The 19,110-nt window shown below is 47.6% G+C and overlaps 1 protein-coding gene and 1 long non-coding RNA gene across 9 annotated transcripts in view; one reads left to right on the top strand and one right to left on the bottom strand.

The window, feature by feature from the left end:
- The window catches only part of TNFRSF1A (TNF receptor superfamily member 1A), a 30,536-nt gene extending 19,115 nt beyond the window's left edge, over positions 1–11,421 (top strand). For 4 of the 8 annotated variants that reach the window (XM_038387557.2, XM_043512773.1, XM_038387513.2 and 1 more), the window contains 6 exons: positions 1,754–1,832; positions 2,068–2,159; positions 2,380–2,502; positions 2,849–2,895; positions 9,345–9,495; positions 10,075–11,421. In XM_038387557.2, the coding sequence (XP_038243485.1) occupies positions 1,754–1,832; positions 2,068–2,159; positions 2,380–2,502; positions 2,849–2,895; positions 9,345–9,495; positions 10,075–10,343 (761 nt within the window). In that variant the 3' untranslated portion in view covers positions 10,344–11,421. The remainder of the gene's footprint in view (positions 1–1,753; positions 1,833–2,067; positions 2,160–2,379; positions 2,503–2,848; positions 2,896–9,344; positions 9,496–10,074) is intronic. The other 4 variants (XM_038387547.2, XM_043512761.1, XM_043512766.1 and 1 more) reach the window with 4 other exon arrangements.
- Positions 11,422–13,634: 2,213 nt separating this feature from the next.
- LOC122459768 lies at positions 13,635–17,550 on the bottom strand. The gene is made up of 2 exons (XR_006280658.1): positions 16,693–17,550; positions 13,635–14,090 (listed from the first exon to the last, which is right to left on the bottom strand). It is a non-coding gene; the product is annotated as an uncharacterized LOC122459768 (long non-coding RNA).
- Between the last annotated feature and the right edge of the window lie 1,560 nt (positions 17,551–19,110).

Raw genomic sequence — 19,110 nt, 5'->3', positions numbered from 1 at the left:
TGATTTCACCTTCTACAGTCTTCGCTACCCCTCCTTGCCCCAGTGCAGTCTTTGCTCCCCCATCACAGATTATATTTCTCTCCTGTCCCAGAGAGTGAACTTTTCCTCCCTCCATATACCCAGGAGAAATTTCCTGCTTCATATTAATTCCTCCCACCTCTGCCCACTTGCCTGTGCTGGAGCCAGTCTGTTGTCCTGAGCAAATTTTTCCTTCTACTCTGGATACCTCTCCCCTGCTGCTCTGGAGCAATGTCTTCCCACTCCCCTCAATAAGCCCTGGAAGGATCCTACACACTCTCTGTCTCACACACTCTGGAGCAGTTTTACACCTCCTGTGCCCTGGAGTGATGCGCTCCCACACTGCTGTAGAATCACTTTCTCCTCTGCTCCCCCTGCCCTTGATTGATTTCCCTCTCCCTTGCCATGGGGCAGTTCTCTCCTCCAGCCTCTCCCTGAATTGGGAGTGATTTTTCCATACCCCTCTCCTTCTTATGGAGAGACTACTGGTCTATCTACACTTGAAATGCTACAGTTGCACCACTGTAGCAATTCAGTGTAGACACTACCTATGCTGATGGGAGAATGCCTCCCATTGGCATAGATAATCCACCTCCCTGAGAGATGCTAGCTAGATTGATTGAAGAATTCTTCTATTGACCTAGCACTGTCCACACAGAGACTTAGATCAGCTTAACTATGCCACTCAGGAGTGTGGATTTTTCACATCCCCGACCAACAGAGTTAAACCAATCTAATTTTCTAGTGTAGACCAGGCCTTAGTCCTGCACCACCTCCCTCCTGACCTAGACTCATTTCCTCCTCCATCCCCTTTCTCCCGTAGTCTGTTTTCCTTCTTTTCCCATAGTACAGCTCCCTACCCAATTGTTCTGAAGCTAGTCTCCCTCTCTTTGGCAATTTTCCCCTTCCACATCTCACACCTTCCCTGGTATGAATTTCCCTGCCCCTTAGGCACGTCCCCTCCTCTGTCCTGCCCCTTCCCATTCTCATGTCTCTCCCTCTCACACTTGCACACACTCACGCTTGCCCTAGAGTGACTTCCCTCCTCCCCCTGCCCTTGAGCAATTTCCTTCCCTCTCCTCTGACTTAGAGCTGTTTCTCTCCCTCCTCCCCCTAGTGCTCTCCCCATCTCCCCCCCCATGTGTTCTGGAGCCATTTTCCCTCCCTTCCTCAAGTGAGTTTTGCCTCTCCTCCACCCTGCCCTGCCCTTTATCTGGTTCCCTCCCTCCTTCATGGTGTGACTTCCCCTTGAGAAGTTTCCCTCATAACTGCACTAGAGCATTTTTTCTTACAGATATTGCCCACACATGACATCCCACACCTCAGAGTGATTTCTCCCTTTCCCCCTGCCCTGATTGGCTTCCTCACCCATGCTTGCTGCTCTGGAGCCACTTCTCCCTCCCCTTCCCCTCCTGCTTGCTCTGTAGTGAATTTTTTCCCTTGTGCACCTCTGTTTCCATCCTTCAACCCAGTTTCTGCTACCCTGGAGCAGTTTCCCTCAGTCCTGTGCCAGAGAGTGATCCCCCTGCTCTGAAACAGTTTTCCCCAACCACTATCTACCAGGGAGTGTCATACCTGCCCCCATCTCCTCCCAAACACCCATGCCATGGAGTGATTCACCTTCCTGACAACAATTTCCTCACCCCCAAAGAGAGATCATCCTCTCCCCACCCTCAAGGGATTTTCCTTCTCCATCATCTCCCGTGGAGCTGACATTTCCCTCTTTTCTGTACAGGTACAAAGAACAGTGACACGATCTGTGACTGTTACCCTGGATACTTCCTGCACAAAAATAGCTGCAACCTTTGCAACAGGTTGGTTTCCTGTTCCTATGCTCCCCCTACTTGTGCAACAGTGAGAGTGGACTCCATTAGGCACTGACCTTCTGCAGGCAGATTGAATAACCTCATCTTCCAGGCTCAGGCTGCCCCCTAGTGCTGTCACCAGGCAGATTTGCAAGGGGCTGTGAAATGGGGCAGTCCCAGGGAATACTTGATACATGTTGCCCTCATTCCCCACATCACTCAGATTTCTGCTTCCCTCTTTCAGCTGTAATGAAGAAGAATGTAAGAAGGTCTGTGACGCAGTGCCAAGGCCACCAACTTCCCCCTCAGTGCAGGATGACTACTGGGGTACACAGGGTATTGGCATTCCTCCATTTGCTTCTATTTTCACTACCAACCCCATCACCATCCTCCCTGCCCTATTACTGCCCTATGCATCCTCCTCTCTCCCCACTTTTTCCTCCGCTTTCACTCCCATCCCCATCTTCACATGTTCCCTTTCCAGTCTTGCTCCTGTCCTTACTCCCACCCTCTCCACTTCCTTCTGTTACTCACTCAATGTTTCTCCCTCTTCTAGGTCATACCATCTTACTCGTTGGCCTCGTCGTTGTGCTTGCAGCTAGCCTTGGGCTGCTCTTTGCAGTTAAATTGATCAAGCAATACCGTCAAAAAGTGACAACCGCTATTTTTTACTCCTGTGGTGAGTACAACGGTCTCTGTGGTGATACCTGCTGGGGGGATTTTGGCGGGGAGAGGAAGGGAGGGACATATGGGGCTCGGCATCCCATTGGTCTGATCTAGTGCAAGGATGCAGGTGCAGGCCAGGGTAGATGAGCTCATTGTCCTGATCTTGGCAGTTCTTACTGTCTTGCATCCATACTCATACCTGTGACGAGAATCCCTCCCGTGAGCTCGTTGCTGGGATTTGTGCATTTCACCAAAATCCCACGAGTGAAGTCAGTGCTGTAGAGGCACCCTTGGGCTTGAGCTGCTTTTTCTGTTTATCTTGGAGGGGAGGAAGTGAAAACAATTTCTCCTTTTTTCAGTTTCTACGCAGCAGCCAAAGAGGGAGCCGGTATCTGAAGTAAGCAAGGTACTCAGTGCAGAAATCTACCTTCGGATTATCATTCCCCTCAGTCCCATTCCACCTGCCTGGGGCTCAGGGCAATATTCTTCCCCTAGCCTGTTCTCAGGGTTTGTACTTCTGAACGTCCCGAGCACTAAGGCTCTGGGTCCTATACTCTGAGAAGTTGTCTCTTTATGTATGTCTACACTACAAAAAGAGGTCGAATTTATAGAAGTTGATTTTTCAGAAAGCGATTTCATACAGTCGATTGTATGTGTCCTCACTAAGTGCATTAAGTCGGTGGAGTGTGGCCACAGTACCGAGGCTAGTGTCGACTTTCGGAGCATTGCACTGTGGGTAGCTATCCCGCAGTTTCTGCCGCCCATTGGAATTCTGGGTTAAGCTCCCAATGCCTGATGGGGCAAAAACATCGTCGCGGGTGGTTTTGGGTACGTTGTCAGTCGCCCCTCCCTCCGTGAAAGCAACGGCAGACAATTGTTTCATGCCTTTTTTCCGTGCGGGTGCCATACTGCTTTCAGCAGACGGTGCAGTAGGTCTGCAAACTATCGTTGTCGAACGACCGCTTCCGCTGCCTCTCTGATGCTATGAATCCACCTCACAGGTCCTCTGTGACCATCGTCATCCACTGCTTCTGCTGCCACTCTGCTCTCCTGCTGATCTCGCAGGGCTGCTTCCGCTGCAACTCTGCTCAGCTTCTCTTGTCTTGCTATAACATGGCAAGCGTGCAGCCTGCTCAGCTGTTGTGTCCTGGCAGCAGACGGTGCAGTAGTTTGGCAAAATTGGTCATCCAACCACCGCTGCCCCTGCAACTCTGCTCTCCTGCAGACGCCATGGCAAGAATGGAGCCCGCTCAGATCACCGCAGCAGTTATGAGCATTGTAAATACCTCACGCATTATCATGCAGTATATGCAGAACCACAACCTGTAAAAGCAGGCCAGGAGGCAATGGCAGCGTGGTGACGAGAGTGATGAGGACATGGACCCAGACTTCTCTCAAAGCACGGGCCCTGGCAATTTGGCCATCCTGGTGGCAGTGGGGCAGGCTCATGCCATGGAATGCCGATTCTGGGCCCGGGAAACACAGACTGGTGGAACTGCATAGTGTTGCAGGTCTGGGATGATTCCCAGTGGCTGCGAAACTTTTGCATGCGTAAGGGCACTTTCATGGAACTTTGTGACTTGCTTTCCCCTGCCCTGAAGCACAAGAATACCAAGATGAGAGCAGCCCTCACAGTTCACAAGCGAGCGGTGATAGCCCTCTGGAAGCTTGCAATGCCTGACAGCTACAGGTCAGTCAGGAATCAATTTGGAGTGGGCAAATCTACTATGGGGGCTGCTGTGATTCAAGTAGCCAACGCAATCACTGAGCTGCTGCTATTAAGGTAGTGACTCTGGGAAATGTGCAGGTCATAGTGGATGGCTTTGCTGCAGTGGGATTCCCTAACTGTGGCGGGGCAGTAGACAGAATGCATATCCCTATCTTGGGACCCGATCACCAAGGGAGCCAGTACATAAACCCGAAAGGGGTACTTTTCAATGGTGCTGCAAGCACTGGTGGATCACAAGGGACGTTTCACTAACATCAACGTGGGATGGCTGGGAAAGGTACATGATGCTCGCATCTTCAGGAACTCTGGTCTGTATGAACAGCTGCAGCAAGGGACTTACTTTCCAGACCAGAAAATAACTGTTGGGGATGTTGAAAGCCTATAGTTATCCTTGGGTACCCAGCCTACCCCTTAATGCCATGGCTCATGAAGCCATACACAGGCACCCTGGACAGTAGTCAGGAGCTGTTCAACTATAGGCTGAGCAAGTGCAGAATGGTGGTGGAATGTGCATTTGGATGTTTAAAAGTGCGCTGGCGCAGTTTACTGACTTGGTTAGATCTCAGAAAAAACAATATTCCCATCAAGAAAAGGAGTACTTGTGGCACCTTAGAGACTAACAAATTTATTAGAGCATAAGCTTTCGTGAGCTACAGCTCACTTCATCGGATGCATTTGGTGGAAAAAACAGAGGGGAGATTTATATACACACACAGAGAACATGAAACAATGGGTTTATCATACACACTGTAAGGAGAGTGATCACTTAAGATAAGCCATCACCAGCAGCCGGGGGGGGGGGGGGGGGGAGGAAAACCTTTCATGGTGACAAGCAAGGCAGGCTAATTCCAGCAGTTAACAAGAATATCAGAGGAACAGTGGGGGGTGGAGTGGGGGGGGAGAAATAACAAGGGGAAATAGTTTTACTTTGTGTAATGACTCGTCCATTCCCAGTCTCTATTCAAGCCTAAGTTAATTGTATCCAGTTTGCAAATTAATTCCAATTCAGCAGTCTCTCGTTGGAGTCTGTTTTTGAAGCTTTTTTGTTGAAGGATAGCCACTCTTAGGTCTGTAATCGAGTGACCAGAGAGATTGAAGTGTTCTCCAACTGGTTTTTGAATGTTATAATTCTTGACGTCTGATTTGTGTCCATTCATTCTTTTACGTAGAGACTGTCCAGTTTGGCCAATGTACATGGCAGAGGGGCATTGCTGGCACATGATGGCATATATCACATTGGTAGATGCGCAGGTGAACGAGCCTCTGATGGTATGGCTGATGTGATTAGGCCCTATGATGGTATCCCCTGAATAGATATGTGGACAGAGTTGGCAACGGGCTTTGTTGCAAGGATAGGTTCCTGGGTCAGTGGTTCTGTTGTGTGGTGTGTGGTTGCTGGTGAGTATTTGCTTCAAATTGGGGGGCTGTCTGTAAGCAAGGACTGGCCTGTCTCCCAAGATCTGTGAGAGTGATGGGTTGTAGATCCTTGATGATGCGTTGGAGAGGTTTTAGTTGGGGGCTGAAGGTGAAGGGCTACCTTGCTTGTCACCATGAAAGGTTTTCCTCCTTCCCCCCCCCGGTTGCTGGTGATGGCTTATCTTAAATTATCACTCTCCTTACAGTGTGTATGATAAACCCATTGTTTCATGTTCTCTGTGTGTGTGTGTGTGTGTGTGTGTGTGTGTGTGTGTGTGTGTATATATAAATCTCTCCTCTGCTTTTTCCACCAAATGCATCCGATGAAGTGAGCTGTAGCTCACGAAAGCTTATGCTCTAATAAATTTGTTAGTCTCTAAGGTGCCACAAGTACTTCTTTTCTTTTTGCGAATACAGACTAACACGGCTGCTACTCTGAAACTTGTCAATATTCCCATCGTTATTACTGCTTGCTGTGTGCTCCACAATATCTGTGAGAATAAGGGGGAGACATTTATGGTGGGGTGTGAAGTTGAGGCAAACCGCCTGGCCTCTGATTACGAGCAGCCAGACATTAGGGCGGTTTAGAAGAGCACAGCAGGGCATGCTGCACATCAGAGAAGCTTTGAAAACCAGTTTCATGGCTGACCAGGCTACGGTGCAACAGTTCTGTTTGTTTCTCCTTGATGAAAACCCGCCCCCTCGGTTCACTCTACTTCCCTGTAAGCCAACCGCCCTCCCCTCCCCCCTTCCATCACCACTTGCAGAGGCAATAAAGTCATTGTTGTTTCAAATTCATGCATTCTTTATTAATTGGTCACACAAATAGAGGGATAACTGCCAAGGTAGCCCAGGAGGGGTGGGGGAGGAGGGAAGCACTGGGTGGGGAGGGGAGGAGAAGGCCACACTGCACTTCATAACTTATTGAATGTCAGCCTTCTGTTGCTTGGGCAGTCCTTTGGGATGGAGTGGTTGGGTGCCCGGAGCTGCCACACCTCCCCCCACATTCTTGGGTGTCTGGGTGAGGAGGCTATGGAACTTGGGAAGGAGGGTGGTTGGTTACACAGGGGCTGCAGTGGCGGTCTGTGCCTTTCCTGCATCTCAGCCATACGCTGGAGCATATCAGTTTGATCCTCCAGTAGCCTCAGCATTGCATCCTGCTTCCTTTCATCATGCTGCCGCCACCTTTCCTCTTGATCCTGCCACCTCTCCTGTTGCTCCCGCCACTTGTCCTCTCGTGCGTCCCTCCTGTTCTTGTGTTCATTTTGTGCTTTCCTGGACTCTGCCATTGTCTGCCTCCACGTATTCTGCTGGGCTCTTTCAGTTTGGGTGGACTGCATGAGCTCAGAGAACATTTCATCGCGAGTGCGTTTTTTTCCGCCTTCTTATCTGTGCTAGCCTCTGGGACAGCGATGCTAGTCGCAGCGTTGAAACATTTGCAGCTGCGGGAGGAAAAAAAGGAAGATTAAAATTGAAAAAGACACATTGACCATTTAAAAGGAGGGGCTGATGTTTCGGGTTAATGTGCAGCACAAACCCAACTAAACCCTCCCGACACCCAATTCTCTGGGATGATCGCTTCACCTCTCCCCCGACCGCATGGCTAACAGCGGGGATGATTTCTTTTCAGCCACAGGCAAACAGCCCAGCAGGAACGGCCACCTCTGAACATCCCCTTAATAAAATTCCCCTATTTCAACCAGGTGACCATGAATGATACCACTCTCCTGAGGCTAACACAGAGAGATAAGGAACGGATGTTGCTTGAATGCCAGCAAACATCGGGACTATACACTGCCATGCTTTCTTATGCAATGATTCCAGATTACGTGGCTGTGGTAAAGTGTCCTACCATGGAGGACGGAATAAGGCTGCCTTCCCCAGAAACCTTTTGCAAAGGCTTTGGGAGTACATCCAGGAGAGCTTCGTTGGGATGTGCCTGGAAGATTTCCGCTCCATCCCCACATACGTTAACAGACTTTTACAGTAGCTGTACTGGCCGTGAATGCATCGCAAGTCTTCAGGGCAAATTAATCATTAAACACGCTTGCTTTTAAACAGTGTATTATATTTATAAAGGTACACTCACCAGAGGTGCCTTCAAGGTCTGGGAGCCTGGGTTGGGAGGGTACTGTCTCCAGGTTGATAAACAGTTCCTGGCTGTTGGGAAGAATGGTTTCTCCGCTTGCCTGATGTGCGCTATCTTCAACCTCCCCATCCTCATCATCTTCCTCGTACCCAAAATCCTCATCCCTGTTGCGTGAGACTCCCTTGCAGGAGTCCACGTACAATTGTGGGGTAGTTGTAGGGGCACCCCCTAGAATGGCATGCAGCTCATCATAGAAGTGGCATATCTGGGGCTCTGACTCCGAGTGGGCGTTTGCCTCTGTGGTTTTTTGGTAGGCTTGCCTGAGCTCCTTAAGTTTCACACGGCACTGCTGCGGGTCCCTGTTATAGCCTCTGTCCTTCATGCCCTTGGAGATATTTTCAAATATTTTGGCATTTTGTCTTTTGGAACGGAGTTCTGATAGCACGGATTCGTCTCTGCATACAGCGATCAGATCCAGTACCTCCCGTTTGGTCCATGCTGGAGCTCTTTTGCGATTCTGGGACTCCACGGTCACCTCTGCTGATGAGATCTGCATGGCCACCTGTGCTGATCAGCTTGCCACACTGGCCAAACAGGAAATTAAATTCAAAAGTTCACGAGGCTTTTCCTGACTACCTAGCCAGTGCATCTGAGTTGGGAGTGCTGTCCAGAGCGATCACAATGGAGCACTGTGGGATAGCTCCCGGAGGCCAATACCATCAAATTGTGTCCACACTAACCCAAATTCGACCCAGCGATGTTGATTTCAGTGCTAATCCCTTCGTTGGGGAGGAGTACACAAATTGATTTTAAGAGCCCATTAAGTCGACAAAAATGGCTTCGTTGTGTGGACGGGTGCAGGGTTAAATCGATCTAACGCTGCTAAATTCGACCTAAACTCGTAGTGTAGACCAGGGCTCAGTTTCACAGACCCCCTGACGAGTGAGGAATAGTTCCTGAGTTTCTGTCCCCAGGCTTCATCTTGCCCCATTCTCCTCTCTCTCAGGATTCATGTTCCTCAGACACTTGCAGATGGTCTCATGTCGCACCCTATCTCTCTTCCCCCCCCCCCCCATCCATCCTTTATGCCTGGCCTGGCCAAGCTTGGCAGATTTAGCTCATTGAATTTCTCCTCGGAACTTGATCCCTCCAGCCCACTGAGCATTTCTGTGGCTCTTTTCTGAGCTCACTCAGTTTGTCGCTACCTCTCTGGGATTAAGGGGCTCAGAGCTGAGCGCAGTATTGGGGTCTCCTCAAGACTGTATAAAGAGGGACTGTCCCGTCTCTCCTTTGGAACTCATTTGAGATCTCTGAGAGCATGGGGCCCCGAGCTGGGGTCCCGGCATGACTCAGTTCTGTAGCCGTTTCCTCTTAGACCCCCATTTTCTGATGCCAAAAGAAAGTTTAACCCCTTTTGCTCTGCAGGTAAGAAATGTTTGACCCCATCCCCACAAATAAGGTGTCTTTGAGGAGTTCCCCTCCCTCATGGGAAAGTTTTTTAACTCTTGGGTCCCTGATCCACTACCCTGTTAAGTGTGCAGTAGCAGCTGTTCCCCCTCAGATATAGTGGGTGTTGGGCTGCTCCAGTGATGATTCCAGAGTAAATACTTGTCTCTCACAGGTTGTGATGAACGAGAGGAAAGCTGCCACCTTTGCTTCGGTACCACCCCAGATAGAAAAAATGTGGACAGTCAATGCTGTGCCAAGGTCAATGGTGGCACAAGAGTTACCAGATTGTGTCAGACCTGCTGGAAAGACTCAACTCCCAGACAGTGAGTGCAGCTCCCCCTGAGAAACAGGATTTCTGCGTGCATGTGGGGGTGGGATGTGCATGTGTCTGTGCAGCATGTGCACCTGTGTGCATATGTGCATGACAGCTCTGTGCATCAGTTGCAGTCCTGTGCCCAAGCAGATCTAGTACATATGAGTTTGCATGTGTATGTGTTTGCATGAGGCCAGCCAAGGGTGGCCTGTTGCATGTGTACAGTCTTGTGTGTGACAGTCTTGTTTTGGTGAGTTTATGGCCTGCTGTACTTTACTGTGTGAATGCGTGGCAGTGACGCAGTGCAAGCATCTTTACAAGAATGGCCTGGCATGCGTGTGCATGTGTATGCAAGACCATCCCTGTGAACAAGCTTGCGGGATCCTCCATGGTTCATTTGTAGATAGGCTCAGATCCAGGTGTGACATGTCTGTGTGATCACTCAGAGGGATGCAGGACCTCATCTGGGGGAGGTGCTTCCCAACATGGCACCATCATGTTTCCCACCCAGACTATACTGGTGCTGTTTGCGTCCCCCCTCCACTTCCCCAGACCCTGCTGCTGATGTCCCCTTGCTTTTTTCACCCAGACCCTGTTGTTCTCTATACTGTGGTGGACCATGTGCTGCTGTCTCGGTGGAAGGAGTTTGTGCGACGCCTGGGGCTGAGTGACTATGAGATTGAGCGAATCGAGCTGGAGCAGCGGCGCGTACGGGATGCTCAATATGAGATGCTGAGACAGTGGAGGCTGCAGATGGGCCAGGGTGCCACAGTGGAGCGCATCAGCTATGTCCTCAACCAGATGGAGCTGAGTGGTTGCAGTGAGGCTATCCAGGAGGCATTGTCCAGGCAGCCCTAACCCCCATTCTTACCTCCTGCACAGGCAACTCTATAACCTCTTCTGCTTTAGTGCTCCCTTCTCTAGATCTGTCTCTTCTCTTCAGAGAGGATTCTAGTTCACTCTTTCTTTCTTGTGTGTCTCCACCTCTTTTCCCCACCCCTTCTGGTATGTTTGTTGGGGTTGGCAGCAGGTGATGCTGGTGGAAGGTTAATGATCACTTTTCAGTGAACCACAAAGTCACTTACGCCGTCAAACCGAGAGAGAGAGTCCTACAGCAACTCTCATGGGGGAGCACCTCCGAAAGGACGAAACAGACTGATTCTGTGACTGAAACATGGAGGCCAACCTACAACACAGAACCCAACCTCCCAGCCCTGGAAAGGGAACATCGACTGGGGCCCAGTCATGGGTGTTCAGTGGTTGGCTGGCGCCACCACAAGAAAGAGGGAGAAGTTATTTGCCTGTTCCTCTATTGCTCAAGGGGAGTAATGGGGTTTCTCAGGTGCTGATAGGTCAGGTGAGATTGGTGCTATTTCTATAGCTCTTTTCTGTACCTAAAACACATGTAAAAGAGCATTAACAAAGGACATGTATGTGTGTCACTGTGTGTGTGTGCATGAACAAGAGCAAGTGTGCATGGATGGGCGCAAGTGTGGCTTTGAATGTGCTTGCCTGTGTGCATACAGGAATGACTGGTTGAGAATGGAAAAGTGCATGCACATACAGTGGCATGAGTGTATCTGCACATCTCTGCTTATGCTCAGGCAAGGCAGGCATGCGTGACTGTGGCCTCGTATGTGGGTCTGCCTTTGGATGATTTGCTTAATCTGATTTAACTGCAAATATGATGGCATATATTTTGTTAGGAACTTCTGAATAATTTCACACTACTTCCCAGTCTCCATCCCATGAGTGCTCAGTGTTGCATTCCTCCAAGTGTTAGCCCTTGTGAGGTGTGATGTAGCTAAGGGCTCAAATTATCCTCACACCTTTTGAGCATGAGTTCTGTCTCTTGCACAGGGCCAGAGGGCCAGGCCATTTTTTTAAAACTCTTGTAAATACACTAAACACTCTGAAATAAAAGCCCAGTTGGTAACCCTGCTTCCAGTCTGCATTTGTCCATTTCGTCCTCTCCTGCATACCACTGGAAGAGAGACAGGAGAGGGGGGACCCCAGAAGCAACCAGCATGGGCCACAGCCAGAGATGGAACACTGGATTTGTGGAATGAAGGATCTCCTCTTTTGTACATAGATTTCAATTGTCCCAAAGACTTGGGGAAGTTGGAGGAGAGCTGGCTGGTTGCAAGTGAGGAAAAGAGTTGAATGTGAGCATGAATGGAGGCCTCAAGACATTTGGAGGATTAGTTTGCTAATGAGATGCCAGCAAATTTCAAGTGAACTTGCAAATGATAGACAGTTAATATTAAAAAAAAAATAGTAAAATCTCTTTGATTAAGCACAGGGAATAATTATAGTGAAGTGGCAGTTCCTCTATAGTTAATGTTAAGATCCCCTTTCTATTTAAAGCTCTATAATAAAAATAATGTGCTCTCATATAGCACATTTTTGTAGATCTCCAAGTGCTTTACAAAGGTCAGTATCATTATTATTTACAGTTGCGGAAACCCATGACATAGAAGTGAAATAACTTGCTAGTCATTGCTCTGGTCAGAGGCAGTGCGTCAATAAAACCCAGATCTCCTAACCCGATTCAATGTTCTATTAGCTAGCCCTGCTCACTCTTCTCAATTGGGGCCAGTTCCTTTAACCAAATGACTTCACTTAGGCCAAGTCTACACTACTAAATTAAGTTTACCTAAGTTACATCAACGTACAGCCATAGCTGTAATTGAATTGGTTTTACATGTCCACACTACACTTCTTGTGTCAGCACCAGGAGTGCTTGCCCCAATTTAACTGTCAGTATGGGGCATTGTGGGATGCCTTCTGAAAGGTATCAACAGTCAGTGTAAGCAACACAATGTCTACACCAGTGATACTCAGACTTCAGTAGTTCTGGAACCAAATTAGTGATCAATCAACATTACCCGGAAGAGTCACAGTAGTGTGAATTCATTGTTTCATTTACGATAGTACTATATATTCATATTTATACAGTGTGTGTATATGTGTGTGTGTATATATATATATATATATAGTTCTCACAGCAAAATGACTGACCAAGTATTATTTTATCAACTATAATTAGTTAAAAACAGTAAAAGCATTTTGATTGGCTAATAATTAAATCACACAGTGTTTTAATATGTGCTACAAAGAGCCACAGGCTACACATTAAAGAGCCACTTGTGGCTCGCAAGCCTCCATCTGTATATCACTGATCTACACTCACGCTGCGTCGATCTAAGTACATCGACCTAAGCGCTACGCCTCTCGCGTAGGTGGAGTGATTAAGTCAGTGTAGTGGGTGAGTTACATCAGTGGGAGCTGCATTTTAGTATAGACACTTGACGTAGGTGGACATAAGCGCCTTAGTAAGATTTTTATCCTTTTTACAACCCAACCTTTACTTGTAAACATACAACTATATAACAACAATTAACTGCTCTAGGGATACTATAGATATTCAAACACAAGGAAACAAAGTTTATAAAGGAAAGAGAGTTTTCAGGATTGTTTAAAGCAATTACTGTTATGATCTTTGAATTTTACAAGATTCTTTTACACCAAGCATGCACTTAATTCATTAAAATCAACGATATGAAGGTAAATACACAAAGTAAACCAAAAGCCCTAAAAGCAGGAAGAAAAACACATATTATTGTCATCAAGACAATTTCTTAATATATTAAAGTAACAGAAAAAACACATTCTGAACAGTTAAAATGTACCATAGATCATCCTTAAGGGCTGTTTCACACAGTGAAAGTCATTATCACATTTAGTACATATGATACAGACAAGCGCCGGTATGCCTTACACCAATGATTGATCCATTCTTGATGCCATGGACCATTCCAGAAAAGCAGGGGGGGGGAAACCAAATCATAAACTCCAACATTTATAAATATATAATTGTCAATTCACTGCAATTCCATGAACAATTAAATCTAAAGCGGTAATCATATAAAACATTTAGATTTTAAAATACATTGGTCACTGCTTAATGTAATCAATAAGGTACAAGTAATTAATGGTACAAATTATAATTGTACTGCCATGTATCTCCAGAATCCTTCTGAATACAGTTAACTGTACTGCTGTGTACTTCCAGAGTCCTAAACACTTACAGTTGCATCATTTCATGCCTGCTCAAGCCAATATGAAAAGGGTTTTTTTCACATTATCCCTGCTCTGTTTTTGATTCATATTTGCAATTTTACATGGTTCAGTTGACTGTCAGAGAAGTGACTGAAAGATACCAACTTTAGAAGCAATTTCTCTTTAATTACTCTTCTTGATTACTGTATCTGCTACCATTGATAACAAAAGAAGAAAATATGTGGTAGATCTCTGCATATAAACAGCCTTTTTCATGGGGCACTCTCTGCCTACCTGGTGCAGCTACTGGGAAGCAAATAGATACTGTACTTCATAACCTTTTTTAATTAAACAGAATATAAGAATATGTGACCTCCAAATATTAATTGGACTTGCATACTCACCAGAGGTGCCTTCTCCATCATCACGCTCGGCCATGATGCTGTTCTGTGACGGGCTGAACTGTTCCGGGAGTTACAAACAGCTGCCGGCTCTCTGGGAGAATGGATCCCTTGCTGGCCTATCTCCCATTCTCCATAGTAACTGCCAGAGGAGGGAAAGATGCTTCTCTCTCTCTCTGGCTGGTCATGTGCATTTTGAACATTGTATGCTTCACAGTGGGCATTCACTCACGTGTGTCAGCCAAATGCTAATGAAGAATTGTGAAATCTTCTAGGAGAGGAGATTAGCAGGAAGAGCAGCAGGAGTTATTGTGTTTAGGGGTAAGACAATGAACTTTTGAAACTATATCTGGCATGCAGATGAACCCCTATAGATCTCTTTAATCTGTGAAGACAAGCTGCAAGCAAACTTCATCTTATGAGAAGGGGTCTTTTCATCCGGGCTTGGCTGGTAACACTGAAGATAACTTTGGGTGGGATAAACTTCTTAAAATAGGAAGATAACTTGTTAGTTAAGTTTAGGCTTTAGAAGGCATGTTATGATGTTGTTTTATATGTAACCATATGTTCCCATCTCTTACACTGCTTTTTAATTTAATCTCTATTCTTTCTTTTTTTTTTTAAATAACTGAACTCAAGTTCCATGCATAATACAGGAGCAAAGGTGTAAGGTGAAACTGGGGTACATTGTTCCTTTGGAAACAGAGGATCTGAGATTTCTGTAGCTATCCAGTGATCAGCGGCTGGATAACATAGGGGGACACTGAATGGGCTCGTGGTCTGGGGGGAATCTGTTGTCAACCTACAAGGCAAAGACAGAGCTGGTGTAGCTCAGAGGATAGAGCTTGAGTTGCTGACAGGCTGATTGTGTTAGGGAACCAACACCCAGCCAACACAAGCAAGGCCCCCTCATACTGGAGGCAGGTGGTGACAAGGTGACTCACAGTTCTGGGTGCCCTAAGAAGCATCACAGCAGTCACAAAATGTTTTTACACTTACTGTAGGGGGCATGTGACTGTAAATTGATACCAACTCTCCTTTAGGCTGAGGCTGAAAGGCCACCATCTTCTAATCATCGCCAATTCTTCTGTATCTCAAGAAGTCCAAGTTGTAGCTAGGCTCTGAGAAAGAGGGTGTGACAGAACACCCCTGTATTCACACCCTATTGTAATAATCTTTGTACAAGGTATGCTTGTAAGTTATCATTTGAAAACTCATAATTTGCTGGTCAGTATCATTCTGATAAAATCTGTGTGAAAACATTGTATGTGAAGTTATAAGATTTTTCTGTATGACATTAATACCTGTTCCAAACACCACAGCCCTGCCCAAGTAGAAGTCAGCAAACAAGTCTATCCTAAACAAATGAATGTGTGCCTGCTTTAATTTATATTTAAGCAGTAAAAAGAATCATCAAGCAGGAGGGAAAACAAAGGAAGTTCAAACAGGTGAAAAAAAACATAAGGGAATATCCTTCCACATAGACTCTTTGTCTCCTCGGTCTCAGCTGGAAATGTTTTTCAAGAGGGGGACTGAAACTACAAAAAGAGGGGAGAAACACCCTAAGGCACCCCTCTCTCTCTTCCTGTCCACCTCATCCTCTGCATCTGAGCAGATAGAACAGCTACTGGACACTGGGGGCAAGGTTCTGACCTGAAAATTTGGTCAATAATTTGCTGGAGCATGTGGTGAGAAAGTTTGTTTTGCAACTAAATTGGTTTCTTAAGTAGATATTAGTAGGCATTTTATCTTTACTTTTCTTGTAACCATTTCTGATTTTTATGCCTCATTATTTATCACTTAAAAATCTCTTTGTAATTAATAAATTTGTTTTACTATTTTATCTAATCCAATCTGTTTGAAGTGAAGTGTCTGAATAACTATTTAAAGTAATAGGATTGTATATTATTCCCTTAAAGCAGGGGTGGGCAAACTATGGCTCGGGGGCCGCATCCAGCCCTTCAACGGATTCAGGGTCTTGCCCCGCTCCGTGTGTGCTGTGGCTCCCGGAAGCAGTGGCATGTCCCCCTTCCAGCTCCTACAAGTAGGGGCAGCAAGGGGGCTCAGCACGCTGCCCTCACCCCTAGCGCCACCCCCGCAGCACCCATTGGTTGGGAACCATGGCCAATGGGAGCTGCAGGGGTGGTGCCTGTGGATAGGACAGCGCACAGAGCCACACCTCCAAATAGGAGCCAGAGGGGGGACATGCTGCTGCCTCTGGGAGCTGCTTGAGGTAAGCGCCGCCCAGAGCCTGCATCCCAACCCCCTCCTGCGCCCCAGCCCTGATCCCCGTCCTGCCCTCCAAATCCCTAGGTCCCAGCCTGGAGCACTCTCCTGCACCCCCAACCCCTCATCCCAGAGCCTGCATCCCCCAGCCGGAGCCCCCTCCCACACCCTGAACTCTTCATTTCTGGCCCCACCCCAGAGCCCGCATCCCCTCCCACACCCCAACCCCCAATTTCATGAGCAATCATGGCCTGTCATACAACGTCCATACCCAGATGTGGCCCTTGGGCCAAAAAGTTTGCCCACCCCTGCCTTAAAGGAATAATGGACTTAATCAAAATATACGTATGCTGGGGACAAAGCTACAGCTGCACTGGCATTTCCTAATTTTGAGTGCTTCTCTTATTCCACTGTATCAGACTCGAACGTCTGGTCTGTACTCTCAAAGCCCTTCACAATCTAACTCTTCCCTACCTATCTGACCTTATATCTTACAGTAAGGTTCATGTCTGTCTTACCTCTACCAGTGATGACTGCCCCCAAAATTCAGTTCTCTACTCTGATAAGCACTTCTGTGGGAAGTGGGAAATGTGCTCAGTAAGAATCCATCAGAATTCATCTCTTCAGAACTCATCTCTTCTGTATTGTTTGCACGAAAGTACAATCAGATAATGGCTGAACAAGTGGCAAATTGTGATCACTGTTTCTGATTGGCAAAGAATTGTGCATATCCTTTTGTTTGTTTTATTTCATCCCTTGCCCACTTGTCTCATCCACTTGTTGTGTCTTGTCGCTTTAGATTTATAAACTTTTTGGGACAGACGCTGTCACTTGCCATCTCTGCTTTCAGCACGTTAGCACAATCGGGCCCTGGCCTGGTTGGCCTCTACGTGTTACTGGAATACAAATAAAAAAAAAGGCCATTGCTCTAAATTGACAAAAGAGAAGGAAGAGTATGCAATACTAGGTGTTTTTTCTGTCTCTTATTTTTAATTGTCTTGTATTTAACCTCATGTTTAAATTCATTCTGTTCATAAATTTAACTGGTTTAATCTTTCTGGCATTTTTATCTCAGGGGTTATTCAGCACATAGTTGATACTATCTACTTCCCTCACCCCAGGATCAGGAACAAGCAGACAGTGGTGGTGGTGATTTTTTGTACTGTGGTAGTGTCTAGCAGCCAAACTCAGGTTTGTATGTGCACAGTGCCTAGCACCACAAAAAGTGGTCCTTGCCCCAAAGATGCTCACGTTATCAGTGGGTTCAATCTTAAGAGTTTTATAGTGGTGCCCATCACTGTATCTGTGCCTTCCATGAAAAATCAACAGCCATATCCCTAGAGCAGAAGTTCTCATACAGGGGTCCGTGTAGCCCAGCGGCTGGCCCCAAGCCTGAGCACTAAAGGCAGCAGCCCCCCTCCACCACAGCTAGGAGTGGCACAGGACACCCCAGCCAGGAGTGGTGCAGGGCTGATGCCAGCACCCCCTCAAGCCCCCAAAGCCAGGAGAGGTGTGGGGCTGAAGCTGGGAGCCCCAGTGCCCCCCCCTACCAGCCAGGAGCAGTGGGGGGGCTGAAGCTGGGAGCCCCAGTGCCCCCTCCAAAACTGGGAGCAACCCTGGGAGCCCCCCCACCCATACACAATACCTAGCTACTCCCTGCCTGCACATAACCCCTAGCTACCCATTCCCTGCACCCTGAGCAGTTTTCAAACTTTTTGAACTGAGTCCCCCCTTTGAGTTATATTTTTTGGTTGTGTCCCCCCACAGCCCAGACAGGCTGGATTGCCTCCTGAGCTAGTCAGGGGATGGAGGTGGCGCTCCGTCCCTGGACCCTGCTGTGAAGAGCTGGCTTGAGCTCCCCCCCAGCTCTTGCCCCCACAAATAGAAGTAAAACTATACCTATGCCCAAGGGTCCCCCCACTGGGCCCTGGTATTTTTATAGCATGTTGAGGGGAGCCTCAGCAAGAAAAAAGTTGAGAACCCGTGCCCTAGAGGACTTTGTGATTCAAGGAAAGCATGAGATAGATATAACTGGTGATAAAACTCTAAGCCACCAGGTCTCAGCATGTGATGGTGGTGGCAACAGCCATGATGGCCCTCATGATGCCAAAGCAGTACGAATATCCAATTATTGCACACAGGGATGATTCTATCTCCTCTCAGCTTAAGAGCAATATGCTCAGCTAGCTACTAAAACAATCTGGACTCTCACCAGGAATCGGGGAGAACCCCCCGCTCTGCCATCCTTTTAGATGAACTTGGTTTGCAAGCGTGAAAGAAACAACAGAGCCAGTAAGAATGCTAAAAGAAAAGGAGGACTTGTGGCACCTTAGAGACTAACAAAATTATTAGAGCATAAGCTTTCGTGAGCTACAGCTCACTTCATTGGATGTAAATGAAACACGAAAGCTTATGCTCTAATAAATGTGTTAGTCTCTAAGGTGCCACAAGTCCTCCTTTTCTTTTTGCGAATACAGACTAACACGGCTGCTCCTCTGAAACCAGTAAGAATCCTACAAACCATCTTTACAGGTTAAAATGACCACCCTGCCGCCCTCCTTCCCCTAGTGGGGACAGTTTCAAAGCCGAACAGAGCGGTTCCTCAGCCCTAGCTCTCATCACTGCGGTGTGCCTCGGCACGAGCCTGCACTGCGTGACTCCGCAGCCCCCTCTGCCTAAGAAGAGTCGGATAATCAGGCTCTGGTGCCGGTGGGGCGAATGTGGGGCCGGGGCGGGAGGGGACAATTTAGCTAAACTGACGCCTCCAGCAAGCGAAGCCGCGAGAACGGCAGGGGAACCCGTCTGCCCGCGGCGGCTGCCGGGAGTCGGGGCTCCAGGAGGGGGAGGTTTTACTTCTTCCCAAAGCCCCCGCAGCTGCTACTTGCTCCCCGCCCGCCGCGGGGAGGTTCCTCAGAGTCCCCTCTCCCCCGCGCGGG

This window comes from Dermochelys coriacea, chromosome 1 (genome assembly GCF_009764565.3).
Source record: "Dermochelys coriacea isolate rDerCor1 chromosome 1, rDerCor1.pri.v4, whole genome shotgun sequence".
NCBI lineage: Eukaryota > Metazoa > Chordata > Testudines > Dermochelyidae > Dermochelys > Dermochelys coriacea.
This window is presented reverse-complemented; position numbering and strand designations above follow the sequence as displayed.